The sequence below is a fragment of the Chelonia mydas genome, chromosome 10 (assembly GCF_015237465.2).
Source record: "Chelonia mydas isolate rCheMyd1 chromosome 10, rCheMyd1.pri.v2, whole genome shotgun sequence".
NCBI lineage: Eukaryota > Metazoa > Chordata > Testudines > Cheloniidae > Chelonia > Chelonia mydas.
This window is the reverse complement of record NC_051250.2, coordinates 61,603,248-61,625,799: the sequence shown is the minus strand read 5'-3', so window position 1 is coordinate 61,625,799 and position 22,552 is coordinate 61,603,248. Positions and strand designations below refer to the sequence as shown.

The window sequence follows — 22,552 nt, the reverse complement described above, 5'->3', positions numbered from 1 at the left end:
AACCAATTTATTTGAGCATAAGCTTTTGTGAGCTACAGTTCACTTCATTGGATGCATTTAGTGGAAAATACAGTGGGGAGATTTATATACACAGAGAACATGAAACAATGGGTGTTACCATACACACTGTAATGAGAGTGATCAGGTAAGGTGAGCTATTACCAGCAGGAGAGCGGGGTTGGGGGACCTTTTGTAGCGATGATCAAGGTGGGCCATTTCCAGCAGTTGACAAGAACGTCTGAGGAACAGCCGGGGCGGGGGGAGAGGGAGAAATAAACATGGGGAAATAGTTTTATTTTGTATAATGACCCATCCACTCGCAGTGTCTATTCAAGCCTAAGTTAATTGTATCCAGTTTGCGAATTAATTCCAATTCAGCAGTCTCTCGTTGGAGTCTGTTTTTGAAGTTTTTTTGTTGAATTGCCACTTTTAGATCTGTAATCAAGTGACCAAAGAGAGTGAAGTGTTCTCCGACTAGTTTTTGAATGTTATAATTCTTGACGTCTGATTTGTGTCCATTTATTCTTTTACGTAGAGACTGTCCAGTTTGACCAATGTACATGGCAGAGGGGCATTGCTGGCACACGATGGCATATATCACATTGGTAGATGTGCAGGTGAACGAGCCTCTGATAGTGTGGCTGATGTGATTTAGGCCCGATGATGGTGTCCCCGTATAGACTATAGAATAGATATGTGGACACAGTTGGCAGTGGACTTTGTTGCAAGATAAATATGTATTTCAGTGGTGGTCAAATACTAACCATTTCTGTAATCTTCCTTTTTTTATATCACATTGTTTATTAAATTCTGAAGTATCCCGTGGTTTCCAAATAAGTAAAGTCTGTCACATTTCGTCATGTGAGCAAACCCTTAAAAAATGGAATGTTCCCAGATAGTCAAAGAAATGGTTTTCATAGCCCTCATGGGCTGATGTGCAGATGTGCCTTTTTAAAAGTGCTTGTGTTAGTGTGCGTGTATAAAGAAAAAAATATCCCCAAAGCTCTCTTGGCAGTGAGCCTCTAGTTAGATCATTGTTTCCTAAGATACAGAGGTCTTATCCTTGAAGTAACTGAACAAGACACTAAATTGTCTTGAAGTATTTGCTCATTACGTGAAAAATTAAGCTGCTTTCACATGTGCAATGTACATGTGAACAGACATGATGACTGGTCTTGGCGAGATGAGGTTTGTTGGAAACGTTCTCACAAAGGCTCTGTCTACACAAGTCCTCTACCTGGGTTACACCCAAAACTGCTTCTAGCAGAGTTAAGCCGGATGGATTGGACTGGGCCTAACAATGTTAGAACTGCTTTAAAAACTGTTTGCTGCTGCCTCAGCAAGTGCTGAAGAGTAAGGAAGAAGCCTGAGGCTGCAAGTAAAGGGCAGGTGCAGTAGTCCTCACTCTCTGACCTCTTAATTTTTGTATTTTTTTTTTTTTTTACCAGACCAACCAGGCACATTTTTAATTTATAAAAACAGTTTTTGTTTTTCACAAAAATTTCTCTACTTTCCTGTTCCTCCCACGCTAGTTTGCAGGTTACCCTAAAGGGCTCAAGTGAGACACAGGAGGCATAGAGAATCTTCAGCAGGCCCTCTGCTAGAGTGAATTTCATCCTGTGAGAGAGACCACCATCTTCTTCCTTCCTCTCTGACATCCTCCTCCTCTTAAACGGGTTCCTAGGCTGTGGTGCACAAAGCACTTCCAGGGGGTCTGTGGAAAGGTAGCTGGTCGCCCCATGCTGGACCCCCTCCTCCTCTGCCTCTAGCTATGAGAAGCAGAAGGGGAGATGAAATAAAGAGCCAAAGCTGGGGGGTCGGGAGGGAATCACCACGCTTACTGCATTAAAGGCAGCTAAACATCCATTCCTTACATTACTTACCATGGCAACGTTTGCTGTAGTTGCCACAGGGATGTTATGCATTCATGAATGTGCCATAAAACCAGCTCTGTTAAGAAGTGATCTAAACTATGTAAGTTTGAGAAACTGTGACTTAAATGAAAAACTAACCGAAAGTTGATCACACACATGCAGGGGCGCTGAAACGGGGGATCAGGAGGCTATGGCCCCCCCTACTTTTTACCGGCCGTAAGGGTGAGTGATGGGGGAAGGGGCAGGGTCTTGGAGGAAGGGCAGCCCAGGGGGAGCGGAAAGGGCAGGTGGGGGGCGGGGCCACGGTTTGTGGACCCTCCCCTCCCTTTTATGGTGCTCTCACAGCTCCTGCACAAGTACAATTTCTAGCTTTGCTCTAAAGACCTACTAACAAAAACATATCCAGCAGAAGCCAGTGTTTGACTCCTTCATTTGATAACTTTATTAAAGCACACTTTCTGAACTTCCTAGACAGAGAAATGTACACTCATCCCCACAAAGCCGTACCATCTCACAAACCTTTGCCCACTTTTCTTCCATTTAGCTCAAATCCCCGCCTCCTGATCTTAAAAAGTAGATGAGAGCGCTGACTTCCAGAGTCTTATGATAGAGTCCAATGGGAAGATTGTCAGAGGAACAATCTGAACTGGCAGTTTCAGAATATGCAGAATTAAAACTTTGAAACAAACTTATACAACTATTTATCACCTTATATCTATATAAATATGGACTTTTGTGCTGATAAAACTGGTTCAAAAATTGCATGAAGTCCTGAGGTGCCCTGGGGATTGTGGGTTTTTAGCAGGAAGTCACAGTTCACAGGAAAAGCCCACTTAATATGCGGGGGAGGGGAAATGAACAGGAAACCCACTGACTCTGCAGATCAAATGTGACATGCTTATGCATTCACTTCTTTAACAAGCCTGCAGTTACTTAGAAAACAAAACTTTACTTCCTTTCAGTTTTCAGGGTTTTTTTTCCCTTTTGGGCTCTGATGTTCTGAGGCTTATTTGCCAATCTGTAAATGTTACCAAGTGCCTCATCTTAATTAAAATTATTTATACAATAACTGCAACAGTAGATACCAAATACTCTATAAAATCCTGCATATCCTGCCCTGGATGGTTACTTAAAAACGTGACCCAAGCAAGTGACACGTTTTCCCATATATTAATATTTATTAGTAGATAGGGTATTAACAGACAAGCATTTTGGTTCTCAGCATGTGATGCTGACAAAAATCAAATCAACGCTTTTACAACATCAGATATCACTTAATTCCCCCAAATCTCCCATTCATTCCAAGGTTCTGTTCAGCATGAATCAGGAGTGTAACATCACTTTTTCTTGATTGCTCTGTGGGCATCAAGGATCACATGGCATCTATAAAGGAGCCAGGAGGAGTGCATTACTAACTACTGTATCATGACTATTTTCAGTACAGTAGTGTAAGAAAATAGGTTTGCTTTCTACTTTCAGATGTGCACAGAACATCCCATGAGTTAATGTCTCCTATTGTACAACTCCCCAAAATGAGAATACTTAGAAATGAAAACGCTTCATGATGCTGGCACTGGTTTGTTTGTGGCTTAGGGTGCCTTGTTATACCAACTACGTGTATGTGGAGGAAAACCAAAAATCAATAGACGGCTCTTTAATCTGTTGCTGTGGTGGTGCATCAGTGCATTATACAGAGCACAACAAACAACCATAATCGTTCGTGGGCATTTTATTGCTGCCTGTGTTCACTGTAGCATGTGGATTCTGTCTTCATGCATGAGATTCTGAATTTTAAAACCCAAGTTGTTTAAACATCCCACAATTCAAAACAAAAACACACCAATAAAATCCCATGTCACTGAGGTATTTAAAAAGTCTAAACTTAGTCTCATTCCAAACAGCAAGTTACAAATATTTATATTCAAAATGAGGAAAATATCTTGGATGCTTGGCTTGTGACCTACCTAGCCTGCCCCTGGTGCACGATGGGCTGTCACAGTGGAGCTGGGACTAGCCAGCATGACTGAGGAATCTGAAAGAGAATTTTTTAGATGAGAATATTGAATTAGGCACATATTGCTGATGTGGAACTGAGATTTTATGGTGGGGTTACTTAATAGTATTGAAATGGTCCTAACTAAGTTCTAAGTTTGCATGTTAATGTGAATAGTATTGTAGCACTTGCAAAGGACCTAATGTCCTTTGCAAGAAGAGTGACTGAAAGACGCACTAGATTTATGACAGGTTTATGGTGTATTACAACAATCTGTAACCCACTAACCCCTCCTCCCCCAAACTGCTTTTTTCCTCCCCTGCCCCCTTCCTTTTCTGCCTGTGACTGGAGGTGTTAATGGGCCACTTCACCTTGAGTGGTCCCTTGAAATATGCGTTAACTACTTATACTAAACAATCTGTTCCACCTTTGTAGTTAGCAATGACTAAGGTTAAGATTTTGTCAGTTATTTTTAGTAAAAGTCAGGGACAGATCACAGCTCTGTGAATTTTTGTTTATTGCCTGTCCCTGACTTTTACTAAAAATAATAGGGGGGGAGGGCTGCGGGGGGCGGGGGGGGAGGAGAAGGAAGTATGACAGGCTGAGCCCCATGGGAGGGGACTGATAGCCCCAACCCCACTGTGGGGAGGGAGGGAATGGGGATGGAGATGACAGCTCCTGCCAAAGTGGCAGGGAGTGGGGGGCACAGCCCCTGCGCCGGCTGAAGCCATGGGGAGAGGGTGCACAGCCCAGCTCTGGCTGAAGCTGTACGGCAGGGGACAGGCAGGGGGGCACGTGGCTCTGGCCTCCGGCCAAAGCCGTGGGGATGGGGCACATGGCTAGGCATCATCCCACCTGCTGACAGTTGAAGCTAAAGTCACAGAGGTCCGGTAAAGTCACAGAATCCATGTCCTCCATGACTAAATCGTATCCTTAACCATAAATAAGCAGTCCCACCCAATGAAACCCTCCTTTGGGCTGAAAGAAGGGAAATGGATGCTTAGCACTTGCCATATTCTACCAGTATTAATTGCCCTTCTGTTTTTTCCATAATTGTTTCTGTAGTAAGGAAATATGCTCTTAAGTTTTAAAAGTAAAGTTTTATATAAATTTTAGCGATACCTAGTCTAGTACTAGTTTTTAATAATGATTTCAGGTTCGTTAGAAGGGGGAAAACATCACTGAAGGCACATAACAAATCACTATTCTGTTTTCAAGTGTGTTTGTTTCCTTTTTCACTTAACTCCAGGAAATTTAAATGAATGTCTATATTAAATAGTGGAGAGTCATATTAGGCATATTAACGAGAGCTTTAGCCTCTGCAGCCTCAAATGTCCGGTTCCAAAGGCTCTCATTGCTTTTGGTATATATTTTTGTGTGTAATAAATGTAATATATATGTACATATTAGTGTACATTAATAAATAAAATAGATGTAATATATGTACACTATGTATTTTATGTGAACTACCCAGAGTACTATTTATACTGCATGTCCTCTAAAAATAACTTCTCCCATCTTCTGTCTGCAATAACTGAGAAACCAGTGCGCAATCATTAGTTGCTTATTCTAACTAGTGTGTTTTCATTGACCCTGCTACAAGGCCTACCTCAGTTTAGAAAAGAGCATCCTTGGATATGCAAATATCTAAAAAATGTAGTTTGCCTTTTCAGTTTCTTCAGATGCTATTCACGTACGTTGCCCTTGATTTGGACTGCTCAGATAGGGGCTTTTTTTCATTTTAAAGCCCTTGTATCCAAAATCAGAAGCAGAATATGTATCACTAAAAATAAAATGAATACATTTTAATCTGAAACTTCAGACAAGGTTTGGTATCTCTCCTACCTGATGAGTCCAAGTTAGAACTCTTCCAGGTAGTGATCTCTCCTGGTGCAGTTAGTGATATCACAAAAAGAAAAGGAGTACTTGTGGCACCTTAGAGACTAACCAATTTATTTGAGCCTAAGCTTTCGTGAGCTACAGCTCACTTCATCGGATGCATGGTGCATCCGATGAAGTGAGCTGTAGCTCACGAAAGCTTAGGCTCAAATAAATTGGTTAGTCTCTAAGGTGCCACAAGTACTCCTTTTCTTTTTGCGAATACAAACTAACACGGCTGTTACTCTGAAACCTGTCATTAGTGATATCAGTCACTGTAAATCCTGAAGCACTACTAGAGAGGTGAATGTAGAAAAAACTTAATATAAATGGAAAACAAAATATTAGCAAATATTTATCTTGCTTTAAAAGGTGAATATTGAGGGTTGGGATACCACATTACTTACAATGCCAGATCTTCATGTTTGTTTTTCCCATCACCGCACCCTCCAACTCTCCAAAAACAAATTAGGCAGAAATTAATTCCAGCATACTTGACCAAATCAGCCCCTTTGCCATTAGCATTCTTGGGTTTGGTGGGCTGATTTCAGTCTGCTAGCTAGTCACGGTTCATGCTTGTTTTTATAAGGCAGTAGTTCAGGCTGGAGAACTAAACTTGTGTGTGTATATGTGTAATATGGTGAGATGAGTAAAACTGAATAACCATATAATACAAAGGAATTTCAGACTCTTTATTTCTCCCCAACACAGGGAAAATATTTATCCCCAAACAGAAGCCTGTACAGTCTTTCATAGAAGAAAAAGTCTCTCTTGATCCAGAACTGGAGGAAGCTTTGACAAGTGCCACAGATACAGAACTGTGTGACCTTGCAGGTTAGTTTTTGAAGCATGGGTGTGTTTGTGCATATTCATAAAAGCCTGATCCTCTGTAGTAAATATTACTGTATCTTTGTCATCTGAAACCTGGCAAAGCCTGAAGGTCTTTACTGCTGCATGAAATCTAGTTGTCTTAGAAATTGAACCATGTCATGTTACACACTGGAGGTTTGTAGAAAAAGCATTGCACAAATTATCTCCCCGCATACAAAATATTTCACCATTTTATTGTTTTTTTGGGTCTGAAGTAGTAAGAAATGGGTTAAGCAGGGTCTTCCCTCAAACTGACAGCTTTTTTGAGTAAATGTGTGTTACATCCTTTCCTCAAATGTGGGAATGTGGTGCTATATGCCTTGTAAAACTAGCTTTAGACTGACAAAGCAGCAAACAATGTAATGATATATGTGGGTTGAACTGCACACTTGGCTGTGGTGTATGATGTCTATTGGTGGGATTTTGATGGCTGTTTTGAAAAAGGGGAGGCCAAATAGAAGTAAAAAAGCTCTCAGTGGCTTTAAATTATTAGAATTAGTAAGAAAATGGCAAACACTTTTCATTGAACAGCTGACATTTTCCAACCAGATGCAATTATTAATCTCTCAAACATTCTTCAGATTCTGAATTTAAACAGCAGGGAACAGTAAAATTCTTCTCTTACAGCTATCCTGGGAATGCACAACTTGATAACAAACACTCAGTTCTGTGACATAGTAGGAAGTAGTAATGGTGTCAGCAATGAAAGCTTCACAGGTGAGTATTTATAGTCAAGATCTAAATAAAAACCTGTGTACAATACCAAGTATCCAGTCATTTTGCTACTGCAGCATAAACTGTGTAATATGTTACACTTATATTCTTGATACACAAAGCATTTTGTTTCCAAGTCAAAGGTAAGCTTGTATATAAAATGTAAATTGTTAGATGAGCTGTGGAAAGGATAGAAATTAATAAAAAGAGATAAAATATACTCACTTTTTGTAAAAGTGGAATGAATGAACATGTATTTTATTTGTGATTGAGTCTGGGTTTTAATATTTTCTTTTGTAATCCAATTCCCATCTGTTTTTTCAAAAACCTGTTGTGAATGTGACAGAAGGACTTATTTAAAAAAAAAAAAGTTACTGTGTGAAAGTATGGCCAAAAGAGGACAGCATGGTGTGATGTTTCTTGGTTTTTGGCAGGATGGGCAGAGGATAAAAGTTTTTGGCAGATGACTAGTTGACTAGATGTAATAACTAATATGTGTACCGTTTATTACACTTAATATGTCGGATGGTGTCAAGGTTCCTTCCCCACTCTGAACTCTAGGGTACAGATGTGGAGACCTGCATGAAAGACCCCCTAAGCTTATTCTTACCAGCTTAGGTTAAAAACTTCCCCAAGGTACAAACTTTGCCTTGTCCTTGAACCGTACGCTGCCATCACCAAGCGTGTTAAACAAAGAACAAGGAAAGAGGCCACTTGGAGACATCTTCCCCCAAAATATCCCCCCAAGCCCTACACCCCCTTTCCTGGGGAAGGCTCGATAAAAATCCTCACCAATTTGTACAGGTGAACACAGACCCAAACCCTTGGATCTTAAGAACAATGAACAATCAAGCAGGTTCTTAAAAGAAGAATTTTAATTAAAGAAAAGGTAAAATAATCACCTCTGTAAAATCAGGATGGTAAATACCTTACAGGGTCATCTGATTCAAAATGTAAAGAATCCCTCTAGGCAAAACCTTAAGTGACAAAAAGACACAAAAACAGGAATATACATTCCATCCAGCACAGCTTATTTTACCAGCCAGTAAACAAAAGAAAATCTAACGCATTTCTAGCTAGATTACTTACTAACTTAACAGGAGTTGTAAGGCTGCATTCCTGATCTGTTCCCAGCAAAAGCATCGCACAGACAAACAAACCCTTTGCTTCCCCCCCCCCCCCCTCCAGATTTGAAAGTATCTTGTCCCCTCATTGGTCATTTTGGGTCAGGTGCCAGCAAGGTTATCTTCGCTTCTTAACCCTTTACAGGTGAAAGGGTTTTGCCTCTGGCCAGAAGGGATTTTATAGCACTGTATACAGATGGGCTCTTTTGATTCATGTTCCTTGTCTTATGTTTCAGATACCGTAAAAGGTGAAAGGATGATACCATTTTCAGATGAACCACCAAATCCCACACATGTAGAGGAGAGTTTGCAAAGGATTAAAGATAATGACTCTCGTCTTGGTGAAGTTAATCTGAACAATATAAAGGTAATTGTTGGGAGGCTACAATAACTGCATTGTTTTTCTCACCTAAAAATAACTTTTCAGTGTGTCTTTTGTAGGTACACAGATTCCAAGGCCATTGTGATCATCTTGACTGACCTCCTGTGTAACACAAGCCATAGAGCTTCCCCAAAATTATTTCTTTTGATCTAGAGCAGTGGTTACCAACCGGTCGATCCCGGAGCCTCTGCTAATCGATCGTGATCTCTGGCCGCTAAAAGTCCAGCTGCGCAGCAGGCCTCAGGCAGGCTGCCTGCCTGCCTGCCCTGGCCCCAAGCTGCTTCTGGAAGTAGCTGGCTGCTGGCACGTCTCTGTGGCCCCTGGGAGGGGGGATGTGTGTGGGGGGGGCCCTGCACGCTGCCCCCAACCCTAGCACTATCCCAGCAGCTCCCATTGGCTGGGAACCGGCCAATGGGAGCTGCAGGGGTGGTGTGGGCAGTGCATGGAGACCCACTGCCCTCCACACACCCCCAGAGACCGCAGAGACATGTCAGCAGCCAGCTGCTTCCGGGAGCAGCATGGGACCAGGGCAGGCAGGCAGCCTGCCTGAGCCCTGCTGTGCCACCAACCGGGAGCTGTCTGTGGTAAGGGCCTCCTGGCCGGAGCCTGCACCTCGCACCCACTCCTACACCCCTGCCCCAGCACTCTCTCCCAGAGCCTGGACCCCAACACTCTGTCCCAAGCCCAGAGCCCCCTCCTTCACCCAAACTCCCTCCAAGAGCTTGCACCCCTCACTCCTGCATCCCAACTCCCTGCCCCAGGCTCAGCCCAGAGCCCCGTCCCACACTCCGAACCCTTCGGCCCCAGCCCAGAGCCTGCAGCCCAACCCCCTGCTCTAGCCTGGTAAAAGTGAGTGAGGGTGGGGCGGAGGGAGCGGGGAATGGAGTGAGCAGGGCAGGGCCTCGGGCAAGGTAGATCCTGGGTTGATCTTAAATTCAAAAAGTGATCTTGTGCTTAAAAAGGTTGGAGACCACTGATCTAGAGCATATCTTTGAAAATAAATAATCCAATCTTTGTCTTAGTTTTAGAAGTACACAACTCATCTTTGATAAGCTAATTTGTAAATGCATCAATTTTTCCAATAAATGTGTGATCTCAAATCAGAAACTTTGACTTAATTTTTATTTAATTCTGTTCACGGAGGAGTGTTATCAGTTATGGTTATGAGAAACAGTGATGTTTGTATATAGTATATTACTGTGTTGTCATATAAAAGATGCTGGTGGTAGTTATGGTTATTTCTAGTCATAAATGTGGCGGTCAAACTTTTAAAAAAGATTAAAATAGAATATTTTTTAATCAGATAAATCAGAACAGAATCATAACATTTTTGGCAAGCAATAAATAACTCAGGTTTCTTATTGCTTCCTCTCAGAGCAGACAATTGGATAGGGAATTTTGTATAGTATATCCAACATAAACCCTGGGCAATATACACACCTGTAAAATATACACAAAATGAGTTGCAAATTTCTTAGCAGTGTCAGACCAAAATCATTCTATTCAGTTTTAGTACACCAAACCATATTTCTAACTCTAAATTAGCAGTTCTTCCTGAATTAGTGTAACAGAACAGAGATAACCACACTTCAGTAATTGGATTTACTTAGTGTTCAGAAGTAGTTTCTATTTATTAATTCCATTTCCTCATTAGTGTTTCTCAGATTGTGGAATATGAAGAACTTAATGAGATACTGATTAATATGCAGACACACATTTAGTAGAGTATTCAATTTGTACACTTTTTCTTGTTCTGGTAGCTTTTACAGATCAAGATATTCTAGTCTAATTCTAATGTGGTACTGGCTTGAGTACAGTAAAGATAGCATATCGGTGATTTGAAAAGGCCAAGAGTCGAGCATATGATTTTGCCCTTCATCCGCATCCAAGCCTGTGTTGTGGGACTTGGTTATTGATACCAGTAAGGGAGAACTGGTAGCCCAGTATATTTCTCTGTAGAAAGAGATAATGGGGAGGAGCTGAGTAGAAAAAAAATCATTGTAATGGCTATAATGTAATGTACAAAATGTGTATATTTCATTTTTAATTCAAGAACATCCCAATTCCAACACTGAAAGAATTTGCTAAGGCTTTGGAAACCAACACCCATGTGAAGAATTTCAGCCTTGCAGCCACTCGAAGCAATGACCCTGTTGCTGTTGTAAGTAGGCTCTTGTTGTGGGTTGGGAAGTGGGGTTGATTTGAACTGAAAGCTGTTTAAACATCCTGGTAATGCAGAGGATGAAAACAATTTTTTCCCCTTACATCCTGAAGTTAAAGAAGCTTTGACAGCACCTACTACAGACACAAGGTGGGTGAGATAATATATTTTCTTGGATCAGCTTCTCCAGTAAAAGATACTGCCTCACCCACCTTGTCTCTCTGAAATCCTGGGACTGACACGGCTACAGCAACACTGCGCTAAAACTACTAGATGAATGGGAAGTGGTTCTTCAACTCTTTCATTCTAGACCACTTTGTGAGAGAGCCTCATGTGGACCCCGTCCCTTCCCAACAACCAGTCCACCACTGCTCAGTTGTCAGTTTCAGTCCAGGAGCCTGTGGTGTATGCAGGACTCAGTTTGAAGAACCATTGTGTTAAGGTGTCATAGTTCAGGGCAGCTACACCTGTATTCCTCCACTTTGGTCCAGCAGAAGCCCCCACTCTAGGCTTCAGGCTCCCCTGGCTGTCATCTCTCTTGAGGGGAGACACACGTCATATTCCTTTTTAACTGGAGTATTTCCAAGTTGCATATACATCTGACTATTCTGGGATAGCCCAGCAAGAGACAAAATGGCATTTTCCAACCAGCTGTAATTACATGTACTTTATTGGCTATTGGTGACTAAAAGCAGGTCTCTTGTGTATTATATGATCAAATCGGCAGAGATTATTAGTATTTTGGAAGTCAAATCTTCTGGCTGTATATCACTCAAATCTAATTTCACCTGCTAGGCAAACAAGAAGTTAGTTATTTTTTAATCTTTACCATTGAACAGCTTATATTTCATTGTGTGCTGTGGAGGGTTTTCTGCCAAGGCTTATAAAGTGGATTTGGGCCAATGTGCTAATTAGAGACAATTTATATTCTGTGAAGGTTTTTAGTTTGCAACAAGTGTAAGATGCAGGCTCTTTCCTAATTGTGTACTATACAAATGGAAACTTGTTTGCATTCGAAAAGGCTGATTAAAGATTCTCTCCTCAGTCTCAGATGAATGATAAAAGGCTGGGAAATTACATTAAGAACCTATAAAGTGTTGCCGATTTTGGGCAGCATCCACAGATGGTGTAAATTGGTATAGTTCCGTCTGGTCCTATATGTTAAGTTTACTGTAGTACAATTTGCTATTTAATTTTCATTACTTTTTCCTGCTTTTCAAGGCTTTTGCAGATATGCTGAGAGTGAACAAAAACTTGAAAAGTCTAAATATAGAATCAAATTTCGTCACTGGGGTTGGCATTATGGCACTGATTGATGCACTAAAAGAGAATGAAACCCTGACAGAGGTCAAAATCGATAACCAGGTAAGTGAAGCTATAATAAGATTATAGCTGAATTATTTGTGCTCTCTCTAACAGACTGATCCACCTTTAAGAAAGCAGCTGCTGATTCATGACCTTTTCAAAAAGTATTTTAATTAAAAACAAAACAGTTTTATACCGAAATAAATGTGAACATTAGTCTCTTCCTATTCTTTCCTCGAGTGGACACTTCCATCCATTGAGGAAGGCGGACTAAATGCCTCTTGGGAAACGATGGGCTGCTTTTTTCATCACTTATTCATTAATTTCTTATCATTCAAATAGTTTCCCCAGCAAGAAATGGGGATATTTGAAAATGAAGAATTAGGATTTAAAATAGAGCAGGAAGAGATGAACCCATGAAAAATAAATGTTCTGTTTTCTATGTAGTTTATATGGTGATTAAGGATAGGGGAAGAGAAAAATAGTATGTATACATTAATATATGTACAATATTTTTAAAACCTTAGCTGTCTGGTGGAGCTCAGAGCTGGCTAGGTGGAAATCTCCTCTCTCCTCTCCCTTCCCCCAACCACCCAAAATAAAAAGATCAAGGTGGGGGGGCGGAAATCAGCAATACTTAAAATAGCTGAGAGATGCCTTTAAAACAGGATGAAATGGAAGAAGCCTGGGCTGGACAGGCATTATCCTATCATACAGCTTCCCTCTCTATCTTCCAGTGGGAGGGTCAGGATACTTTAATGAGCCATCCCACTGGATGGGATGTAGAGAGCATGGGCCAAAGCCTGTTTTTAACATGTGTTAGCTGGGCAGGGTGAACGCTGGGGGGAGGGGAGAGGAAATCTATGGTTCACTCTGACCAGCTAAGACATGTTAAAACACAACATGCCATGTCTGTCCTAGGCAGGCCTGGCTCAAGGCACCAGCAAATCAAGCAGGTGCTTGGTGCGGCACTTTTCTAGGGGCGGCATTCCGGCGCCGGCCATGCTGCCCCTAGAAATGTGCCTCAGCTCGCCTCCGCCCGCTCCCTTGAGCGCGCCACTGCCTCTCCGCTTCTCCCACCTCCCCCCCCCCCGTTACTTCCTGTGCTCCCCCCCCCACCCTCGCTCACCTCCGCTCCGCCTGGTCCCCTGAACGCGCTGCCTCTCCCTCGCCTGAGAGGGAGGGGAGAGAAGCGGAGCGGCGGTGTGTTCAGGGGAGCAGATGGGGCAGGGGGTTGTGGGGGAGGGGGGGAAATGCGGCACGCCTGTGGGAGGAGGCAGTGCTGGGGATTTGGGGAAGGGGTTGGGAAGGGGTGGAGTTGGGGCGGAACCAGGGGTGGGGGGTGCACAAAAAAAAGCGGGGGCAGCCAAAAATTTTTTTGCTTGGGGCAGCAAAAATCCTAGAGCTGGCCCTGGTCCTAGGGTTTTTAAATGTTTGCTAACATGTTTTAAAACCAGACTTTTTTTATCTTTGTCTAGAGAGAGCCTCAGATATCAGAGCAAGAGATAGGGCTTATTCCTGTTCTGAGGGAGAATTCCCTAGGGTCTCTTAAACTTCTCCAAAACAGGATACCTAAGGAGGTTCTGGGATCCCTACCATTTTAGGTTTTTTAAGTACAGGTTAGAGAAGCTCCTGTCACGGATCGTGTAGGTATGGCAGGGCATTGGACTAGATGGCCTGTTGAGGTCCCTTCCAGCCCTTCATTTCTATGATTTCTATATAATTATAGTTCTATTCGTTTAAGAATAGACTTCCCTTTTGGGTAACTGCTGGGCTTGGCATTCTCAAGCGAGGAGCATGGAAAATTGAGGTTAACTGCCCTGCAGATTCCATTGCTTGGAATAAAAAGAACAAAATATTCTTAAATATTTAGTTTAATATGCTGCTGGTGTTCTTTAAAATGAGTAAACAAGCTCATTTAACTAATAAGCAATATAAAGAATTTAACTGTAGAGTATATTCTGCAGTTTCTATGTGAAAAGTTTTAGCCTAGAACTGTCCATGTTCCTAGGCAGTCTTGTAACTGAAACATGTTATTACAGCAGAAAAACATAATTTGATATGTGCCACTTCTTTTTTGCATCTTAATGGAAGTAGTCAGTCTTTTTTGCCTCTTAAAATTTTGTTGACATACTTTCTTGCCAGTGCTCTAACTAAACACTGAGGGATTCTGGTTATTACACAGAATTTGTTAAACCACTGATTGCTCTTACTCTGTGGTGGCAGAGGGGGAAAACTTGCTTTTAATGGGTGAGCCTAAATAAACCTCCTTAACTGAACTCTCAAGTTGGTTTGAATAAATTTTTTCTGATCCATTTTACCTTTACAATGTTAGTCCAACAGGTCCAGAAATGTCTCCAGCTACTAGTATCTTACTAGATGCTCCACACTAGGTAATGTTCTGGGGCTTTCCTGTTTGCTGTGCTCCAGGACACAGTACTTTTTAGGAAACCCAAGAGCATGGGGAAACTTGCAAGAGTGCCACCATTAGGGCCAGCAGATAGGCCTCAGACAATAAAATATAGAGGGAGCCAACAATGGGAAGGAGAAGAAAGGCACATAACTAACTGAGGGGTATGAGGCTGGGGCGCTTCATAAGTTTGATTTAAAATTCAAATAGGTATCCACTTTAAATTGGTGCTAAGTTAACTTGGTGATTGGTGCTTAAAATAGAGAGACCAGTAATCTGAACTTGTCATGTCTTTCAAATCAGTAGATGTGAAGAGGACTACTTGTCACCTACATATACTAAAAATATTCTAGGTTTTTGTAGGAAACGAATATGAATATATTGAAGTTGTAATGTTTGTTAACAGAGGCAGCAGTTGGGAACACCTGTAGAAATGGAAATTGCCAAAATGCTTGAGGAGAACACAAATATCCTTAAATTTGGATACCATTTCACACAACAGGGGCCACGAACCAGGGCAGCTGCAGCTATTACAAAAAATAATGATTTGGGTAAGACCTCTCTGGTAGACTGTTGAATGAACTAATGGCACAGATAGTGTTTTTGCTTTGTGTTTTAATTGTGTCCCGATACACAAATAATTCTACTCCAGTTTTCTCCTTTACTTTGAGTCCTACTCTCCTACTTTTTTTCCTCTCTTAATTTCCCCCTTTTCTTCAGTTTTCACACTCTCCAGGCTCCCAGGCTAGAGTCCAGAATTCTTCAGTGTTTTCTAAAACTCAAAAAAAATAAGAATTCCAGACAGGACATAAGCAGAACATGCCTTACAGTTTCATATACATTTGGCTTTGCCCTGGATAAGATTCAGTACTTCTTTAAAGGATACATTGAAATTACTAATTTTTAAAAAGTAAACTTTCGTTGTCTCTTCTGGAAGGGGTTAGCTCCTGGATTCCAAAAGGATGAAGAGTACTTTTGATGGTGGATTTGTTCTGACAGGCAAAATAGAAAAAATGAACAAGCACCCTGTTACTTGATCATCCAAACCCATTGATTTGGGATAGTGGGTAGTTGCCTAAATTCAAGTAAAGGGCATATCCCCTATCTTGCAGCCACTGTGAACTGGGAGGCCAGGCCACCCCACCTATGGTTTATTACCCCAGTGGAGAGACTAAATTTAATCCCTATTGCCAGGGTGCCAGGACACATCACCACAGATGTGGCTAACTAACTGAATCAGGAAGCTTGAAGCTTAGTTATGAACATAATGTGAGAACTCAGGTAATGCATTATATATACTTACACTAAAGCCTCCAGCTAAATAACAATAACTAAATTCCCCTCATTAAATAGAATTACCTTTTTTATTCCGCCCCCCACTAAGTGGTATTCCTCTTTCTGGTTACACATCCACACACCCCATGGTGCAGGAGGGGTATCTCTTCAGGACAGGAAGTAGGGCAGGTGCTTGCCAGAATAGTTTCCAAGGGTCCAAAGAAGCTCAGTGGGGGACCTGTTGAGAGCAGAGGCCTGAGGTTTGAGAGGCTGGTGATAGGTCCAGGGCCTCCCATTGAGGAAAGCTGGTTGTGGGGAAGTTAAGCAGCTGTGAAAGACTGAGGAGAGAGGAACAGGAGGAAAGATATAATTTGAAGGGAGCAGGAAGGCACCGGACATATTACATAGCTACCTCTGAAATGGCCTACATTTGAGAACAATTGATTTGATCTTTTCTCTGTATCATCATATTTCAAGTGCGTTCCTCTGGTAGTTGTGAACTTTCCTGTTTTTCACCAGTTCTGATTTTAGCATTTAATTGCTGAAAATCTATTTCTATGTTTTCTATTGATATCTTGCCTTTTTTTTCTTGCTTTCTTAGTCTGGAGTATACGAGTAAAATTTTCTGCAAAAGCCTTTTCATCTCTCCAGCCCTGAAGCTACAGAGACAGGTTATTGTGAATACCCAGTTGGGTATTGAGCTCTGAAATTGAAATGTTTAGTCTCACATCACTGTCTTTGTACGTTTCTTCTGACAAATTGTCTACATCTTTTCTCCCCATGTTTCTCTCATGCTGTCCTGCACCCCTGTTCTTGTTTGCCTGAGACCGTGTGCCAATTTATTTCTAACTGCATGATTGGACTACAGTGAGATGGCCCAGTAGTATGAACCACTTCATCTGCTTTTGCGATAAAACTAAAAAAAATAGAGATGAGTGTGCGAGAGAGAGCCTAAGAATGCAACAGTTTAAATATCTGTAGGTTACTTTTTAAATGAGTAGTACGTTTTAGGCTTTGATGGTAGGTCTCTGTAAGTACTAAAACTTGTAAACTCCATATTTGAGCATTAGTGGAGTATCTTTTCTAGCAGTGAAAAACGATTATCCCACTCTGATTTTACAATATAGCATTAAAACTTTTCAGTTCATTAATTTGAACCAAAGCTGAAGATAGACAACTTGGTTTATATAAAACTGTAACAGATATATTAATAAAAATTATAAATTTATCATGTGATTAAGTATTTAAACCACTCTTAATATTGGGTGGTTTTCTGCAAATATATAGTACCTTCTAATTAAAAAAAAAATGTGGAAACATCCAATCTAACTTGAGGCTTTTAAAACTCTTAATCCACTTTCAAATCCACTATATCTGCTCAAAAAAGAAGTTAGTTTAATTGGGAAAGAGAAAATACAAGACAAACTGATTATTTCACTTATGCACTACGTAGAACATCAGGGTTTTACTTTAAACATTAAGCGTACTCCAATCATTCAGTCAATACTGCATATTCTTTAACTGTAAATAGCATGTGAGTTTTAGTAACTTTATTCACCAATTTTTTGTTCGTCCCTTGTGTAATTTATTGTTTTAAGATATCTGAAAATTTATTCACTCTAATAATGGACTGAAGATTATCCGATTACTGAACATGAGTTAATATTGTAAAGTTTTTTTTACCAAGTCTTCGAGTGTTCTGAAGCTTTTGTATATTCCTAACTAGAACTATAATTAAGCACAGTGCTAGAGAATGGTACATATGAAGTCAAGAATAACTGTTAAATCTGTTCACCATATTTCAAGTGATATGACATTATTATACCCTAATTCTTACCATATAAATCTTAAATTGTTCATGAGTATCGAAATAAGGTACTCAGAGTTGCTAATAAGCAAATTTGAAATGATGAATAGTGCTAAATGTTAATTAACTGTTTTTGGAATGAAATTTTACATAGCTGAAAGAATTGTGGTTTAAAAGGTTAATGACTACTAATTGTCCTGTTAGCTGTTGAGATATTGTGGAAATCCCTAAGGAAGTTATTACAGATTTTATAATTGTATTTTCTCTTTTCTTATGGACACAGTTCGCAAGAGAAGGGTTGAAGGAGACTACCAGTAAACCTTGCTGCTGCTAGAATTGCATTGTGTGAAGATTTCAGAGGTCCTCAAGGCGCATCTGCTAATCATGGGTGTTGGCAATCTCAGACTTCATTTACTTGGGTAGAAGGGAAAAGACTGGAAACCCCATTCCTTTTTAGTAAAGTTTATGTTTAGATCTGTGTGGTATGCATCACGTATTTCATTTTGTGACATAGTAACTGCACTAGACTTTGCAAGATCGGTTTTTTGAGAACTTTTTTATATTCAAGACTTTAGCTATACTTTCCACTAAAATAATGTAAATTTTGTAATCAGTGGAGTAGTTGTCTGTATTCAAAGAATGATACATGAAGGGATCAATGGGCAAACAATGGAGTATGTTTCTGATAGGAAAGCTGGGGATGGTTATTTAAATGGCAGGATTTGTATATTTTTGAGAACAATGTTTTAGAGAAAAGGGATTCTTAACACCGAACAATTGGACTCTTATTTTGTAGCTATTACTTCAGCCTTCTTGTTCATATACACTGAACTTAAATCTTTCACAGCTGTCACAGTTGCAGTTCCTTTTTGTCTTGATTGGCTAATATGCTTTATTGATACTTTGATAAAGCTCGAAAGTCATCCCTTTTCTGATGAAAACGTGAATTGAATAAGGGCTGTTTCTGCTCTCCAATACATTTGGAGGAGAACTAATTAAAAGACGAGGGTGGGTGTCTTGAAAAATCAACATCTGTACTAAACCAAAAAGCCTCCAAAGTAGCTTACATTTCTGAATATTCTAAAAGAGACTGTACTTTGTTGTGATATGTTTAAACTGGACATCTTTAGATTGACTTAGTATGTTCATCAGCATTGTTTTAGATTACATTCTTGTATAAAAATGTATCTCTAAATACCTTAAATGACATAGGAGTTTTCTAGCAGTAGTGAACATGCATTCTTTAAGAAATGCTGATAGTATGCTTAGGAAAAGCAGTCTTGTGCAGCTCTGAAATCCATATACGTAATCTCCTGTGGCGGGTTGCAACTGAGAAATTCTGTTAAACTAAAAACAGCTGTCAACCATACTTCCTGTGAAATAGTGACTACTGTACTAGACGGATCTTTACCTTCCACTCTGACTAAGGGTCCTCTTGTTCCATCATCACAACGTGTTATGCAGAAACTTAACAAATGTAGTATCTAATTTGCATTGGATAGTAGATCCATGCTGTTATTCCAAGCCATTTATTTTAAAGAGAAATATTTAGAGCTCTGTATCTAGGAAAACAAATTAGCAAACAAAAGTCACTGCAGTTTCCGTACATGGACTCCTTTGTAATATTGCGAAACTTAGGTTTTATTTTGATTGTGCTATTTTTGAATTGCACTATACTTGATTGCACAGTGTTGACCATTGGACCATAACAGAAGTAAAAGCATGTTCTAAGGAATTGGACAGTCTATTTACAGTGACTTATATAATTCAACTGACTTAACTGTCCAGTATCCATAAAATGAACATAAATACCGTAAGTTTTTGTAAAAGCCATATATAGGTGGTGTGGAGAAAAATGAGATTTTTTTGTATCCTGCTGTACGTAGAGTTTTACAATGTACAAATTTTTCTTTAGAATAATCCCCTATTATTGTGCCCACTTTTGCGCTACTACAAATCATGTTTTAGGTCTTTAAAAAATACAGACTTCAGTCTGAAAATGAATTAAAATTTTATGGCAAGTACACAGCGACTTTTAAACTATAGTACCTTCATTGAAGATATAAGTAATTAGGTTTTTACAAGGATGGAAAGATGAACTATCATTTCAAAATTGGAAATGTTGTGGTTAATTCTGAATAAACATCAGTGTCTTATGGCCTAAAAGACATGGATGTAACTGTGTAAAAATGAAAGGAAGTTGGAATGAATTCTATTTGAAAAACCAAAGATTTCCTGCACTGCACATTTTTGAATGAACAGAAATATGATGGTGTTGGTCATAAAGACTCCTTTTGCCTTTGGTTTACGATATTTAAATTTTTTACATAATTTAAGCAGACTTTGTTGTGTGAATGCTATCCCAAAGTTTAAGTTCTTATACATTTACATGCAAACATAGATTAAAAGCTAAGTGTTTTTTCAAGAGATGGTGCTATTCAGGTGTGGCCAAAAAAAGGTATACATGTATTAAGTTGTCTGAAACTATTTTACGGTGCCTAATGTTTAAAACACCAAGGAATCATTTTTGTATCAAATAAGCAGGCTGTAAAACCTTCTCTTCCTTCTGTTGTCAAAGGGTTGCATATTTATAAAATCTAATTTTTGTAATATCTGTTTGATAAGCCTCTAGGCAAATTAGCCAGTTACTTTATATTTGTAACTGAAGATAGAGGAGGAAAATGAAAGGCGATGAGGTGGGGAGAGAATTGGTAATGAAAAGCATTTTTTCTTCTCTACGCTACTTGTTTGAGTTATATCTGGCTCACCAGTGGCATAAGTGGAAATCAGTGGTTGGTTGAAGACGTAGTGGTCAGGAGTCGGGTCACAGTTGAAAGTAATGGGCATCTTTGTGCTAGATCCTTAATAGCATAGCCCCAGTGAAATAAATTTAGTAGCTCTGTTGTGAACGGCTGAGGCTAGACACGTGGCAATCGTAGCAGAGAAATCAGACAGATTGGACATGGAGAATTAACCATAGATGCTTGTCCCTCCAGGTTAGGTTTGAGGCACATTTGGCAGGGCAATATGAAGACGCTTTAATTGCTGCCTGTAATTTACCTTGCGTGTGGATAAATGAAGGAATCCAGTCTCCAGAGCTGTCAAATACCATAATCCAACTCAGCAAGCAAAGCTGACTTTTTGATTTACTGGCTTCAAATATATAGTAAGGTCTTGGGTATGATGAGCTCATATTTTATGGGTGGTATTACTTTAGCAATAAATTACTATAAAAACCAGGCTGCTTTCAAAAAAGAGGTGGTGATTATGTGCTTTTTTTTTTTAGTCTAATTGATTCATGGTTAATTCACTTTTTTTAAAATATGCACTAAATCTGGAAAATCAAGTAACCACACATTTTGTTGATAGTTTTCGGTTTCATTCTTAATACACAGACTCATAGACTGAATATGTTTCCCAAACATTCTGTAAATTATCTACTTTCAGTTATACTCTAGAGAAATGTCCTCATTATCTCCACAGCTTTTTGTATGAATAATGCTGTTTGTAAGCTATGAATTACAGAGTCTAAGTTTAAGTTTCCGTTGAGGAAACATGAATTGAGTATTTTAGCATATCAGCACTGTATGCTGTCAAGCTGTATTACATTAAAAATTCTGAAACCTCAAAATATTGTTTTTGTTTTTTTTAACAGAGCACTAATTTAGCAGAAAGGTGAAGCTGGCGTATACTTCAGGCTCAGGCTCCTGCTTTGCTGTTGGGAATGCTTGGGCCCAAATGGCTCTTCTGGGAGTCAACACCTGTCATTGGCTATAATTTGATTTTCACATGGGAAAAATGTTAGCTTAGCATACGGCAGAAAATAACAAATAGTGGCAAACTGTTGTCAACCCAGTTTCATGCACGCAGCTATTTAAGCCTATGGACTAGATTTGTTTTAGCTTCTGCTGGGATAAAGTAGACTGCAGGTTCCTAGCAACACAAAATCTGCAGCCCTGCTGGGGAACAAGCTATTTGTACTCTCTCTCCCTCTGCCTTGGGGATCTTAGAACTGTGGGCTCTGCTAGCCAACAAATAGAGCTTGGCTTGGGACGATACAGGATCTAGGAACCCAAGCTATGCAGTATTTTCAGTACACCCCCTAGAAATCTCTACTGGCAGGCTTCTGTGTATCCCCAGCTGGGGCAAAACGCCCTCTCCAGGACAGCTGCCTTCTGGACATGATGGAATCAGAATTTACAATCCTGCACCAACAGGGGTAACTCTAACCCAGGAGTATCTACTAAAATATAATCTATGAAAGTCCAAATAATTAAAAAGCAATCTGTTCCATAAACCTGTAGTCTTGTATGGAACTCATGGGAACGCTTCAGCAGTCTTTGTTGAGGTCAGTTCATAAAAGCAAATTGGGTAATAAGTACATTAAGTATGGTCTTGAGGGAAACTACCTAAGTTCCAAAATTAATACTTGGAAACATCTGTTTTCCAACCAAATTTCCTTTGAACTCTTGAGTCATATTAATAGACATATTACATAATTTTGCCTAGTAAAAGGACACACTGTCTTGGAATGTCTCCTCATATGTAATAGTGGGTAATACCTCTCATGAGTTACATTTCTAATACTTTCCATTTCATCATGCAGAGGCCTTGAGAAGTATACCAAACACCTAGCCAGGAACAGATTAGAAAAATTTGGGAGGAAGAGGTTGCTATCAACAAATACTCGGGTGACCCAATCTCTCTCCCCACCTCCATCCTTAAACAGCTGCTGGAATCCTACCACAGGCCTGTCCTA

The 22,552-nt window shown here is 40.0% G+C and overlaps 1 protein-coding gene across 3 annotated transcripts in view; it reads left to right on the top strand.

The window, feature by feature from the left end:
• Nucleotides 1–21,424, top strand: part of LOC102947514 (tropomodulin-3) — a 42,638-nt gene extending 21,214 nt beyond the window's left edge. Inside the window, exons 4-11 of one of the 3 annotated variants that reach the window (XM_043523552.1) lie at nt 6,457–6,579; nt 7,243–7,332; nt 8,690–8,820; nt 10,889–10,996; nt 12,218–12,361; nt 15,118–15,262; nt 16,588–16,657; nt 18,077–18,213. In XM_043523552.1, the coding sequence (XP_043379487.1) occupies nt 6,457–6,579; nt 7,243–7,332; nt 8,690–8,820; nt 10,889–10,996; nt 12,218–12,361; nt 15,118–15,262; nt 16,588–16,643 (797 nt within the window). In that variant the 3' untranslated portion in view covers nt 16,644–16,657; nt 18,077–18,213. Of the gene's footprint in view, nt 1–6,456; nt 6,580–7,242; nt 7,333–8,689; nt 8,821–10,888; nt 10,997–12,217; nt 12,362–15,117; nt 15,263–16,587; nt 16,658–18,076 lie in introns of all 3 variants that reach the window. The other 2 variants (XM_037910663.2, XM_043523553.1) reach the window with 2 other exon arrangements.
• Nucleotides 21,425–22,552: the final 1,128 nt, after the last annotated feature.